General features: G+C 40.6%; 1 protein-coding gene across 1 annotated transcript; it reads left to right on the forward strand.

Annotated features, from left to right (window-relative positions):
• Positions 1-8,534: 8,534 nt before the first annotated feature.
• Positions 8,535-9,266, forward strand: LOC109148614 (zinc finger protein ZAT5-like). Its single transcript, XM_019296347.1, has one exon. The coding sequence runs from the start codon at positions 8,535-8,537 to the stop codon at positions 9,264-9,266; it is 732 nt and encodes a 243-aa protein (XP_019151892.1).
• The last annotated feature ends 5,777 nt before the right edge of the window (positions 9,267-15,043 follow it).

The raw sequence follows: 15,043 nt of genomic DNA on the forward strand, positions 1-15,043 counted from the left end.
TTAGTACACTAATATGATTGTTGGTTTTTCACAGCCTTGATGGCTGCCCTGCAGGCCAACACTACCGGATAATTGTTATTTTTAGAGGTGACGAAAACAAGGACCAATATCTCAATGAGAGAGAGAATAATGTAGTCTTATTTCTCTAGAGTTTTTGCCCTAAAAATGCCGATCCCTTACATGATGATCCAGGGGATATTTATACATAGATGTGGGGTTTATACATGGTAAGTAAGGCTGGCGTTTCAGCCGAGCCAAAGAGGTAGGGCTGACGTAAGGGCTGATGCAACCACTAACTAACTTCCATTACTGTCTGAATTAACTAAGGAAACTGCCTAACGAGCAAAGATTGCTTCTGCTGGATCCACTGATATGCGTTTCAAGGTGTGCACCCGGTCAGGAATGGTCCCGACTGCGCGGGGGCGCCTTCCGGGGTGCCTGCCCCTAGTCAATGGCACCCTATCCGCAAAGACTGGTCGCCCGGTTGGGTCCCGGAAAGGAACGCGGTCGAGGACGCACCACCCGTGTGGCCTGGTCGCCCAACCGAACCTTGTGGGGGTGTTCAGCCAGGGACGCGCTGGCTGGCAGGCTGGCTGCTAGGAGGTGAGTCGCTGCCACTTTGGGGCGTCCTGTACCGTGTCCGGGAGGTCTCCGGGGATCTTCCTCCCATCAAGTAACGCATCACCTGTAGATCCGGCTGCCTAGTCTGGCCTCCCGTCCAGGCGGCTGATTTGGAGTATCTATCAATGACCATTATTAGCTTTAATACAATTAATTCCTTAATTTTAGCAAAGTAAGAATTCCTTAATTATACTAAAATATATATAATTAATTCCTTAATTTTGGAAAATAGTAATATTTGTATAATATAATGTATAATTATTAGCATAATTAGAATAATAATTATTAGTATATTAATATGAAGTCTGAACCATTATTACAATTAATTCCTTAATTCTTTAATTTCTTAATTAGAATAATCATTGTTGTAATTACAATTAATTAATTGTATGAATCTTTTTATTTTATTTTTTGAATTTATTAATTAATTGTATGATTTTATTTTATTTTATTTTAAATTTATTTTCTAGACAGTATTGTTGCAAAAGAAGTCTCTCCGCGGCTCACGATTCATTAAATCCTTAATTATATTCTAAAGCATTATATATATTTTTTGAATTTAAGTTTTTGTTTTTATTTTATCCTAGACATTCAAGATTTTTTTTTCTTTTTTGAGAATGTTAATCGATTCACTGTTAGTTGAAGGTAGATAATAGTATTGTATAATCGGAAATTAAACTCAAATTCAAGTTACTTTACATCTATTAACCCAAATTCAGATTATATGAAAAGGAAACATAGATTTAAATAATTTCATATAAGAGCTTGTAAATATGGTGACTGCTTTAGTGCTTTTAGAGAGACAACGTTCTTTACCAATTCGCCAAGAAGAACCAATCTCAGGCCGGTCTGAATCTCGCGGGAAGTGATGGTCGACTTCTTATTGTAGCGGGCCAAGCGAGTTGCCTCTTGGGTGAGCTTCTAGAAGATATCGTTGATGAAGTTGTTCATGATGTCCATGACCTTGCTAGAGATCCGGGATGGACTTGCTTCAGCACCTTGTTGATGTAGATCTAGTACATCTCCGATGACTTCTTCACTCTCTTCTTCTTCTTATCTCCGGCCGCCGCGGCTCCACCCTCCTTGGGTAGGTGAGGATCCAAATCATGGTAGAAAATCATCATCATCATCATCAACTCATCCTGCAGTACTGAAGGGGAAGTTCATGTGTTGGAAAGGATTCAGAGGCTGATTATTATTATTATTAGAAGTTGAGGGCAGGGGGGTAATGTCGTGATGATTAGATTGTTGGTTGTTTTGGGCAGCAGCGAAGAACACATCCTCGTTCATCAAAGAATCGAAGTTCGTCGAAAACACATACTCGTCCGGGCAAAAATCCATCCCAACATTATCCTCATTATCGTCTCCGATATCCATGTTAAACTCCTCATCCCCATCAAATTCCAACTATAGACGAGATCGAAAAGGCTTTGTTCAAGCCCGAGCTCGTGTGCGCCGGCACCTGCGGGCACGAATGTCGTCTGGAAATTGGCTGGCCTTGCGGGCTAAGTTATGCCAAACTTCGGTATCATTTTCCAACTGATAAGTCACTTGGTTCGGCCGAGTTCGACCGAAACCGAGAGTAGGGCACAACTCTCGTGCATCAGTGATCACGAGAGGTGCACTCTCGGGTTGCACCACAGCTCGACCGAAACCGAGAATAGGGCACAACTCTTGTGCATCAGTGATCATGATAGGTGCACTCTCGGGTTGCACCACAGCACGCACGAGAGATGTACTCTAGTGTTGCTGGTCCTTGTGCTCTCGTGTGAACCTACACCCCAACGGTCTGAAACCCGAAAGTTCAGCCTGTTGTACAGATTAAACTCATCTGTTACGGAGTTAATACTGTTTTAATTCCAATTTTAAATCTGAGTTTAATCTTACTTAGTTGGTGGTTGTTACAGGTGTTATACACAATTGGTTTTAATACCAATTCAATGGCGTTGTTGAATGATATCCCTTCCAACAGCCCTATATAAAGAGAGGTAGGGCAGTAGCTTTTTTACACAGTAGAGAAACAAAGGAATTCCAGTAGCTTTATCCTCTCAAAACTCTGCTTCTACTCTCTTCTTTAGCCAATCTGTGTTCCAGCCTTGCTTTGTTTGCCGGGTTCTTTGTTTAGGTGCTTAAACAAAGAATCGTAGCACGTTTTATCCTGGGAAACCTAGGCTACAACGCTCCTAGCATTTGTGGGAGGTAGCAAATAAGGTTTTAAGGAAAAGAACTTTGTGTTCGAACTCGTGCTAACCTTTACCCAGTTTTCCCACCTCTTTTCTTTCCCAGTTTTTCTGTTTTCCCATACAATAATAATTTTTCTGTAGAATTATTATTTTGGGATTTTTCAACCATATTACCCAACAAGTACTACTTATGCCCCCAAGCAAGGTAAGAAAACACAGTCTAATAACCAAAGAAGCCAAAAGAAGTAGTAAACATCTTTTGAATATATAAAAAATAAAAAATAAAAAAATCGGTAAATTAAAATAGATCTACTACAAATGGCCAACAGAATATCGGTACCTTCCAAAAGAACCCAAGGTCATAAAATATGCTCTATGAGAATAGGTGGGGTACAACACACTCTATGAGAATGAGAATGGTACAACACTAGAGGAAAATGCCTTCCTAGATGTATAGTTGGAAGACATTTTTAAAATAATTAGTATTTCCACCCGTGCGATGCACGGAATGGATTTGTTGTAATATATTATAAATATTTAGATCCATATATAATTATTTAAATTAGAACATAAAATACTCTGTATTATGTAATGCAATTGAAAATGTGGTTTGGATCATTTGTGTGTTTTGATGTTATCATTGCTTGAATTTGAGCAAATAATTACTCAAATTAATAGCTAATGTGTAGATGTATGCATGTGATGCTGTAACTTTGGAGATTTTATTTAGCATTGTTTAGTATTTTTTATAAATTAGGCAAATGTGCTCGTTCTCTAGCAACTCAGTTATATGAATGAATTGCTATCTTAATTCATTTATATGGAAGATATATTTTTTTGTCATTTAAAAAAAAAAACATAATATCAACGATTGTATTTACACATTATTGAAACCTCTTTGTAGACGACATTGGTAGTAGCAACACAATCTCGTCCATCATCGCCTAGAGCTAACACCTTGAGTCCATCAGGATGGGTGACTCTGGTGAAATATATATAATGGTAAAATATTAGTCAATAATCCTTTTATGTTTTAAGTCAATTAGTTATAGCTATGTGGTCCAATGGTACCCGGGTTGGACTTCCATTAGGAAGGTTGTGAGTTCAAGCCTGAATGGAGGCGTTATTAGCTCTTTGTGTTTCAATAGGTTGAGAAAGTATATGAACAGATACTACAATGTAATAGAGCTAGTAGCATTCAAAAAAAAAAAAAGGTATAGCAGATTTATTTTCAGACAATTATTCTTTTTTTTTAGTCAATTATAATATCATATGCAGTGATATTTTTACCTAATTTTTGTTCCATTTTTAATTGATAGGTGTATAATATTATTATTCAAATATTTTCGTTCAATTTTTAATTTACCTTTACTATTGTTTAAAATATGCATATACTATTTATGATGTAGAATATTATTATTGAAATATTCCCATCCAATTTAAGTTTCTGTTCCATTTTTAATTAAAATGCAATGATGTAACAATTTTTTTTCATATTAGTCAATTATGGATCATTTTTATTTGCAGTCAACTATTAATATTAATTTCTTTTTATATTTTCAGTCAATTAGTAATATCATATTCATTTTCAGCCATTTTTTTAAATTTTCAGTCAATTAGTTAATTAGCCAATTATAATATCAGATGCAATAATATTTTTATCTAATTTTTGTTCCATATTTTATTGATGATGTAGAATATTATTATTGAAATATTTCTGTTCCATTTTTAAGTGTCGTTGCATTTTTAATTTAACTTTACTATTGTTTAAAATATGTCTCTACTATTGATGAGGTAGAATATTATTATTGAAATATTTCCGTTCCATTTTTAATTTTCATTCCATTGTTTGTAATTGTGAAAGATTGATGACATAATTGCGATTTGATGTATTATTCTATGTAATATTATTGTGAAAAATTAAAATACAATGATCTGACGATTTCCTTTTACATTTTAGTCAATTATCAATCTTTTTTTTTTCAATCAATTATTAATATTCATTTCATTTTTCAATTAACGTAATTTATGTTCCTTTTTCCATTTTTAATTTTGAGTCAATTATTAGTATTCTTTTGTTTTTTCAATTTACTTAATTTCCATTCCCTTTTTAATTGATGATGTAGAATATTATTGTGAAATATTTATGTTCCATTTTTTTTCCATTTATTTTTTAATTTACCTTTACTATTTACTATTGTTTGGGCGGGAAATCAAGTAAATAGAATTTTGTTTTTAATTATAATATAGATAGATATAGATTGCTATTCCTTTTTCCTTCATAATTTTTTTTAATATTTTATTTGTTGGTTATTAATTTTTTTGTAGGAAAAGCTGTGTTGGATTTCCAGTGCAATATTAATATATTCATTTCCTTTTTCCTTCATAAAAAGAATTAATATTGATTTCCATTCTTTTTTCCTTCATAATTTTTTTCTAATATTTCATTTCGTGGTTACAAATTTTTTTCGTAGGGAAAGCTATGTTATATTTCCAGTGAAATATTATTATATTCATTTCGTTTTTTCTAATATTTCATTTTCTTTAAAATATATTCATTTCCTCTTTTCCATCATAAAAAAATTAGTATTGATTTTCATTCGTTTATCCTTCATAATTTTTTCCTAATATTTCATTTGGTGGTTACTAATTTTTTCGTATGAAAAGCGGTGTTATATTTTTAGTGAAATAGTAATATATTTATTTTGTTTTTCCTAATATTTTATTTCTTTTTGAATATATTCATGTCCTTTTTTCCTTTGTAAAAATAATTAATATTGATTTACACTCTTTTTTTCCTTCAAAATTTTTTTCCTAATATTACATTTGGTGGTTACTAATTTTTTCGTAGGAAAAGCTGTGTTATATTTCCAGTAAAATATTAAAATATTCATTTCGTTTTTCCTAATATTTCATTTCCTTTTGAATATATTCATTTCTTTTTTCCTTCATAAAAATAATTAATATTGATTTCTATTCCTCTTTTCCTAATAATTGTCGATTAATTGGCCTGATTTCCGTGCCGATTATTAACAGATTATTAATAACATATTTCTGTGTGTAATATTCATTTCCTTACTCATTCATAAGAAGAATTAATATTCATTTCCACATAATTAAATAGTAATACAATTATAAGAATATAATTACTAATTATATTTCCACTGATATATTAATATATTCATTTCGTTTTTCCTTCATAAATAATTAATATAATTATAATAATTATAATAATATAATTGCCGATTATATTTTAAATGAAATATGGTATCCTTTTTCATTTATAGAAAGAGTTAATATTCACTTTCATTTCTTTTTGCTTCATAATTTTTCCGAATATTTCATTTGGTGGTTACTAATTTTTTCGTAGGGAAAGCTGTGTTATATTTCCAATGAATTTTTAATATTAAATTCCTTTTTCATTTGGCATGACTCCTGTGCCAATTAGTAACAAAATATTAATAATAAATTCGTGTGTGTAAAATTCATTTCCTTTTTCGTTCATAAAAGAAAGTAATATTCATTTCCATATAATTAAAAAGTAATATAATTATGAAAATATAACTGACGATTATCTTTCTAAAGAAATATTACTATACTCATATCCTTTTTCTTTTAGAAAAATATAATTGCCGATTATATTTCGAGTGAAATATGAATATATTCATTTTCCTTTTCCTTAATAAAAAGAATTAATATTTATTTCCATTCCTATTTCTTCATAAAAAGAATTAATATTCATTTCTAGTCATAAAAACAATCTGGTACATTTGTAATATTCATTTTCAATCGTAAAAACAATCTGGCACGTGCTTAATAATTATTTCCTTTTACCTTTAACCTAATTTTCAGTCTGACCAATTAGTTATTTACTTATTAAGCACAGATTCTTTTTTTTTTTATTTAATTCGAGTCAATTTTTAATATTAATTTCCTTTTTCATTTGGTCTGATTTCTGTGCCAATTAGTAACAAAATATTAATAACAGATTTTTATGTGTAATATTCATTTCCTTTTTCATTCATAAAAAATTAATATTCATTTCTATATAATTAATAAGTAATATAATTTTTTAAAAAAATATAATTCCAGATTATATTTCTAGTGAAATATTAATATATTCGTTTCCCTTTTCCTTAATAAATAATTAATATAATTAATATAATTATAATAATATAATTGCTGATTGTATTTTCAGTGAAATATGAATATATTCATTTCTTTTTTCGTTATATATATATATATATATATATATATATATATATATATATATATATATATATATATATATATAAAGTGGGAAAATAGTAATACTATTAATTGTATGGATCTTTTTAGTTTTTAAATTTATTAGTTAATGGTATCAATCTTTTTTTATATTATTTTATTTTTAATTTTTTTGCCAGACTGGATTGTCGCAGGAGATGGCAGGGCATGGTTCAATATTAATTCTTTAGCTTTCTATATATGTGATTTTGTATATAGAATTATATTACCAATTAAAAGTAGGTTACGATTATGGTATTTATTATATTACCTATTAAGACGGCGGGTCACAATTATGATTTTTATTATATTACCAATTAAAATTAGGGTTTTTATTATACTTGAACAATAATATTACTAATGAATAATATATGTATAGTAATTTGTCTAATTATTGACTTAATTACCATATACAAAAACAACCTAATAAATATATAATAATATGAATAATTATTAGCATAATTAAAATAATAATTATTAGTGTACTAATCTGATTATTATTTGCTTATTCCTTAATTAAAAAAATAATAATTCCTTAATTTTACTAAAATTTATTCAATTAATTACCTAATTTTGAAAAATAGTAATAGTAATAATTGTATAGTAATATAAATAAGAGCAAATACCATTTTTTGTCCCACGAGTATTAGCAAAATGACAGTTTTAGTCCATATGTTTAATTCCTACCAATTTTCATCCACGACTATTGTTTTAGTACCGATTTTCATCCACGACTATTGTTTTAGTGTAAAAATTCATCACGTCGGTCACTTCTTTGTTAAAGATATGCTGAAAATGAAATTATTAAGGGTATTCTTATCCTTTTAAGATCCCAATTTGAGCATGAATAGAGGAATTTAAGCCCTAAGATATATCCCAATTCGTAGTTCTCCTCCTCAAATTAAAGTAAGATGAGGAGGAGAACTGCGAATTTGGTTCAATCTTAGAGCTTAAATCCATTTATTCATGCTTAAATTGGAACCTTAAGTTGAAAATGACGAAAATGTCCGTAAAAAATTTCGATTTCGGCATGTCTTAAATGGAAAGGTGACCGACATGATGAATTTTGGTACTAAAATAATAGTCGTGGATGAAAATTAGTACTAAAATAATAGCCGTGGATGAAAATTGGTAGGAATTAAACATGTGGACCAAAACCGTCATTTTACTAATACTCGTGGGACCAAAATTGGTATTTGCTCTATAAATAATTATTAGCTTAATTAGAATAACAAGAACAAATTGCACTTTTGGTCCTGTGAGTATTAGGGTACTGACAATTTGAGTACGTGACTTTCAAAACTCCCAATTTAGACCTTTAACTATGCAAAAATTGGCAGATTTGGTCCTCCGGGCCAAATTGCGGGCCAATTTTGGCTGGAAAAACATAAATTGGTTCGAATTTATTTGTGTTGATGGCAAAACCGTCATTTCACTCCCTTCTCTTTCACCATGATCACGGACATGACACCACCGCATTCTTCCGCCACCCCTGAACCAATTCCCGCCGCGCCTACGCCGGAGGACGAGGACATGGCTCGCTGCCTTATGCTCCTCTCCCAAGGCGGAGGAGTCTCGCGTCATCCTCCTGCCATCCCCAAGTCGCCGCTGTACAAGGAGGAGGAGAGCGGCGGCGGGAGCAAATTCTGCAGCAAGAAATATATAGAGACGACCACCGTGGGCGGCGGGGGAGGGGTGAAAGTGGGGATGTATGTCTACGAATGTAAAACGTGTGGCCGCACGTTTCCGACGTTTCAAGCGCTGGGCGGCCACCGGACCAGCCACACCAAGGAGAAGCCACCGTTGACGACGGTGGAAACCGCCGCCGTGAAGAGGCCGCTGTCCTTGTACGATGAAGAAGACATTAATCCTTATCCGTTCAACAAGACCCCTAAAATCTCTCCCCCTTTCTCTTCCCTCCATTTCTACGATTCCGCCAAGTCCTCCCCCAGGATTCACGAGTGCTCCTACTGCGGCGCCGAATTCTCGTCCGGCCAGGCGTTGGGCGGCCACATGAGACGCCACCGTAACTCCACCGCCGCCTCGCAGTTGAGCCCGAGCTCTTCCAGCTTCGAGAAAAGGGTACTCCAAAAGGAAGAAAATAATGGGAAAGGTTTGAATTTGGATCTCAACCTCCTCCCCGCCGGAGAAGATAATCAAGATCATCGTCGTGCTAGGGAGCCAATCGTGAAATGACGATTTTGCCCTCAACACAAATAAATTCGAACCAATTTATGTTTTTCCGGCCAAAATTGGCCGGCAATTTGGCCCGGAGGACCAAATCTGCCAATTTTTGCATAGTTAAAGGTCTAAATTGGGAGTTTTGAAAGTCACGTACTCAAATTGTCAGTACCCTAATACTCACAGGACCAAAAGTGCAATTTGTTCGAATAACAATTATTAGTATACTAATATGACTGTTGGTTTTTCACAGCCTCGATGGCTGCCCGGCAGGCCAACACTACCAGGTAATTGTTATTTTTGGAGGTGATAAAAACAAGTACCAAGATCTCAATGAGAGATAATAATGTAGTCTTATTTCTCTAGGGTTTTTGCCTTAAAAATGCTGATCCCTTACATGATGATCCTAGGGGGATATTTATACATATATGTGGGGTTTATACATGGTAAGTAAAGCTGACGTTTCAGCCAAGTCAAAGAGGTAGGGCTGATTTTAGGGCTGATGCAACCGCTAACTAACTCCCTTTACCGTTTGAATTAACTAAGGAAACTGCCTAACGAGCAAAGATTGCTTCCGCAGGATCCGCTGATACCCGCTCTGGGAGCGCCTTCCTGGGTGCCTGCCCCTAGTCAATGCCACCCTATTCGAAAAGCCTGGTCGCTCGGCTGGGTCCCGGAAAGGCACGCGATCAAGAACGCACCGCCCGTGTGGCCTGGTCGCCCAACTGAACCCTGTGGGGGTGTTCAGCCAGGGACACACCGACGACCGTAACTGGTCGCCGATCGCATCACTTCTGAGAGTCCGCCCGAGGACGCGCCGACTGGCGGGCTCGCTGCTAGGACGTGAGTCGCTGCCACTTTGGGGCGTCCTGTATCATGTCCGGGAGGTCTCCAGGGATCTTCCTCCCATCGAGTAATGCATCGCCTGTAGATCCGGCTGCCTAGCCTGGCCTCCCGTCCTGGCGGCCGATTTGGGGTGTCTATCACCAGTCCCTCACTTTTTTAGGTTTTAGCTGAATGTTAACCTGAAAAAGTAAAGAAAGAGAAAGGAACACAAATTCCCCAAGCACCCTGGCTGCTTGGCTTCTTGGTTCGCCCTGATTCGTCAGCAACTCGAGCGGGTTCCGGGCTGATTCCGCTGTTCCCGACTGGTTCTACGGAGCGGTACAGTCGTGATAGACTTAATCATGACTCTTTCCGCTAATTCCGCCGGTTACGTTTTCAAAACGTGTCTCTTCGTAATCGTCATCTCATATGTAACATCAGCGACCTCCGTCCATCCAATCTGAAACACGCGTCACGATCTCATTGCCCGTCCAACCTTATAAATACTATGCTTCCTCCTTGCCTTTTCCCTTCGTGCTTCTCGGTCTTATCCCGTCATTTCACTTTCTCTTCTCCACCCCTACGGGATAATGCCCGGTCGGCTGATGCGCAATTCTTGCTGCTTCGCCGGCCGCCTTCCTCTCCTACTGTCATCGCCTTAGGGTGGAGGCTACCCTGCCCCTATTTCAGCAGCTTTTCTAGCTTACACAGGTACGCCAAGTTTCCCCGGGCTGGGTACTGCCACTGTTGTGTCAAGAATGCAAACCACCAAAAGGGATCAACGGCAGAACGGCTGATTTTTCGAGTACACACGAGGGAGTTAAGCTAAAAAAAAAAACGGATCCCTTGTGCTAGTGTGGAATTTGGCGGGCACTTCACCAGTGGAGCAAGTGCAAATTCAAAAGAAAGAAAAAAATTCTTCTCATCTTCCTAGAAGGAGAAAAAGATCCGTCGTTTCTACATCATAATATGGTAAATTGGAGAGTATATCGGGCTCCGACAACCCCTCTTTAATTAACCATCAAAGGGATGGTGAATATCCAACAAACTTCGCTTTTGAAAAATCAGTTGTGCGAACCCATAAAAAGTCAACATCCTCTCCGCCGATATAGTACCTGTCCGGGAAGGATTTCGATTTCCAGAAACTTTTCGGTATATCAACGGAGCAAATTTAAGCTTGAACAAAACTGCGTTGTGATCCTTATTACGATCGAGAGAGCGCCTACATGCCTTCGCAACATCCCCAAACCGAAGTTCAAGCCTGCCAAGAGAACGCTTCAGCTGGGCAAGGGTGAACTTAGAGTAGACTACTCGTCCATTTTCTCTCCCTTTTCGCCCCTTTTTGAATGTAATCTGCCCTTCGGGGTTTTTGAATGCGAAACTTGCCCGACGGGCTTTTGTTTATCAATTGCTTTCTTTTCCTTCCAGCCTGTTTATTTTTTGAGTACGGCTGTCCGCCCGCGTTGCGAGGACGGGCTCTAAAGTTCCCACATCCTTCGAGGGGCGAGGCTGACCGCATGCCAACCCCCCGTTCGATCATCCAAGAATTCGTTAAATCCCTCACTGGGCGGGGCTAATTGCCTATGAGCCCCCGAGGAACATTCCAGAAGGCCGAGTCCCTTAGTGGACGAGGCTGACTGCCTACGAGCCCCCGAGGAACTTCAAAACTCGCTATGTCCCTTAGAGGGCGAGGCTGGCTGCCTAAGAGCCCTCGAGGAACATTCCAGAAGGCCGAGCCCCTCAACGGACTAGGCTGGCTGCCTACGAGCCCCGAGGAACTTCAACACTCGCTAAGTCCCTTAGTGGGCGAGGCTGACTGCCTACGAGCCCTCGAGGAATATTCCAAAAGGCCGAGTCCCTCAGCGGACGAGGCTGGCTGCCTACGAGTCAAGGAACTTCAACACTCACTAAGTCCCTCAGTGGGCGAGGCTGGCTGCCTACGAGCCCCCAAGGAACATTCCAGAAGCTCGAGTCCCTCAGTGGATAAGGCCTGGTGCCTACGAGTCCCCGAGGAACTTCAACACTCGCTAAGTCCCTCAGTGGGCGAGGTTGGCTGCCTACGAGCCCCCGAAAAACATTGCAGAAGGCCGAGTCTCTCAGCGGACGAGGTTGGCTGCCTATGAGTCCCCGAGGAACATCAAGACTCGCTAAGTTCCTCAATGGGCGAGGCTGGCTGTCTACTAGCCCCTGACGAACATTCCAGAAGGCCAAGTCCCTCAGCGGACGAGGTTGGTTGCCTACGAGTCCCCGAGGAACTTCAACACTCACTAAATCCCTCACTGGACGAGGCTAGTTGCCTATGAGCCCTCGAGGAACATTCCAGAGCTCGCTTGTGACATGACCGCCTTCGCCTGAGCAGGCGGTATCAGCCGTCCTCGTAGAGAGGAGGTGATCATCCTCGCGGCATGGCCGCCTTCGCCTGAGCAGGCGGTATTAGACGTCCTCGTAGAGAGGAGGTGATCATCCCTGCGGCATGGCCGCCTTCGCCTGAGCAGGCGGTATCAGCCGTTCTCGTAGAGGGGAGGTATCCTCGCGGCATGACCGCCTTCGCCTGAGCAGGCGGTATCAGCCGTCCTCGTAGAGAGGAGGTGATCATCCTCGCGGCATGGCCGCCTTCGCCTGAGCAGGCGGTATCAGCCGTCCTCGCAGATAGGAGGTGATCATTCTCGTGGCATTGCCGCCTTCGTTTGAGCAGGCGATATCAGTTGTCCTCGCAGAGAGGAAGTGATCATCCTCACGGCATGGCCGCCTTCTCCTGAGCAGGCGGTATCAGTCGTCCTCGTGGAGAGGAGGTGATCATCCTCGCGGCATGGCCGCCTTCGCCTGAGCAGGCGGTATTAGACGTCCTCGTAGAGAGGAGGTGATCATCCTTGCGGCATGGCCGCCTTCGCCTGAGCAGGTGGTATCAGCCGTTCTCGTAGAGGGGAGGTATCCTCGCGGCATGACCGCCTTCGCCTGAGCAGGCGGTATCAGCCGTCCTCGTAGAGAGGAGGTGATCATCCTCGCGGCATGGCCGCCTTCGCCTGAGCAGGCGGTATTAGACGTCCTCGTAGAGAGGAGGTGATCATCCTTGCGGCATGGCCGCCTTCGCCTGAGCAGGTGGTATCAGCCGTTCTCGTAGAGGGGAGGTATCCTCGCGGCATGACCGCCTTCGCCTGAGCAGGCGGTATCAGCCGTCCTCGTAGAGAGGAGGTGATCATCCTCGCGGCATGGCCGCCTTCGCCTGAGCAGGCGGTATCAGCCGTCCTCGCAGATAGGAGGTGATCATTCTCGTGGCATTGCCGCCTTCGCTTGAGCAGGCGATATCAGCTGTCCTCGCAGAGAGGAAGTGATCATCCTCGCGGCATGGCCGCCTTCTCCTGAGCAGGCAGTATCAGTTGTCCTCGTAGAGAGGAGGTGATCATCCTCGCGGCATGGCCGCCTTCGCCTGAGCAGGCGGTATCAGCCGTCCTGGTAGAGAGGAGGTAATCATCTTCGCAGCATGGCCGCTTTCGCCTGAGCAGGCGGTATCAGCCATCCTCGTAGAGAGTAGGTGACCAAAGCCAAAGATAACCCCGTTGCCGAAATAATTTGAACATCTCGCCTTTCTTCCAAGAGATTCTTCTCAATCCACAAGGTTTCCTCGTTGCCTTCATCATTGTATAGCAGGACTCACCTGCTAGGCACTAAGAGTCCCGTCGGGAACTTCGCCTCAAACCCGTATGCCAAGGCAAAGGGGTTTTCAGCCGTAGCCCTCTGCGGAGTTGTTCAGTAAGCCCATAAGACCTTTTCCAACTGTTCGACCCATGTGCCGCCCAACTCTTCTAGCTTCTTTCGCAACCCGTCCAGGAGGGTGTGGTTCAGGTTCTCGATTAGTCCGTTGGCCTGGGGTTAGGCTATGGAAACCTTAATGTGCCGTATACCATTTTGCACGCAGAAGGCCGCGAAGGCTCGGTAATCAAACTGCCGTCTGTTGTCCATTACCAGCTGCTCGGGTAGCCCGAATCTGCATATGATGTTTTTCCAAACAAAACGGTGGCACTGATACTTGGTGATAGTCGCCAAGGGCTCTGCCTCTGCCCATTTAGTGAAGTAGTCTACGGCCGCAATACAGAAGCGCACTCGCCCGGGCGCCTGGGGGAGTGGCCCGGGCAGGTCGATGCCCCATTTGGCGAATGGGATCACGGTGGTTATCGGTGTATAGAAGGTCGCTCGTCGGGTGTCCTTTCTAGCGAATATTTGGCACACGGAGCATCTTAGTACTTCTTCGACGCAGTCTTTTACCATGTTTGGCCAGTAGTAGCCCTGAACAATGAGCTTTCTGGCCAAAGTGTTGGCCCCCTGGTGGGCCGCGCAGATTCCTCGATGGGCGGCAGCCATCACGGTCTTAGCCTCTTCGGGAGGTAGGCAACGCAACAGTGGCCCCCCATAGGATCGTTTATAGAGCAACCCGTCCACCAACTCATAGGAGGGAGCCCTCCTCCTAATGCGATCAGCATCTTCCTTTTTGCTGGGCAACTCTGCTTTCTGTTTGTATCTGACCATATCCGCAAACCATGGCTAATCGGAGGAGTTCTCGCGGCTAGGCGGGGAAGTGGACACCCGGACAACAGTGCAAACCGAGAGCACTTCGGTGCTCGGCCGTTCGACGACCTAGGTGCGACAAGCCATCGACAGGTGTGAAAGCGTACTTCCCGAAGCCAACTTAGATAGGATATCTGCCTCCGTATTTTCCGCTCGCAGGATGTGGGTAATCTCATAGGCTTCCAATTTATCTAGCAACCCCTCGGCCACATCCTTATAGAGTACTAGCCTCTCCTCCCTGGTCACGCATTCGTTCTTCAACTGGTTGACCACCAGGCGAGAATCCGTCTTTATGTGCAACCAAGCGTCATGGAGGGCGATGACTAAACGCAGCCCCTCGATGATCGCCTCGTACCCTGCCTCGTTATTCGAAGTCTGGAAATTATACCTCAAGGCATAGTATA

The sequence above is a fragment of the Ipomoea nil genome, unplaced genomic scaffold (assembly GCF_001879475.1).
Source record: "Ipomoea nil cultivar Tokyo-kokei standard unplaced genomic scaffold, Asagao_1.1 scaffold2144, whole genome shotgun sequence".
NCBI lineage: Eukaryota > Viridiplantae > Streptophyta > Magnoliopsida > Solanales > Convolvulaceae > Ipomoea > Ipomoea nil.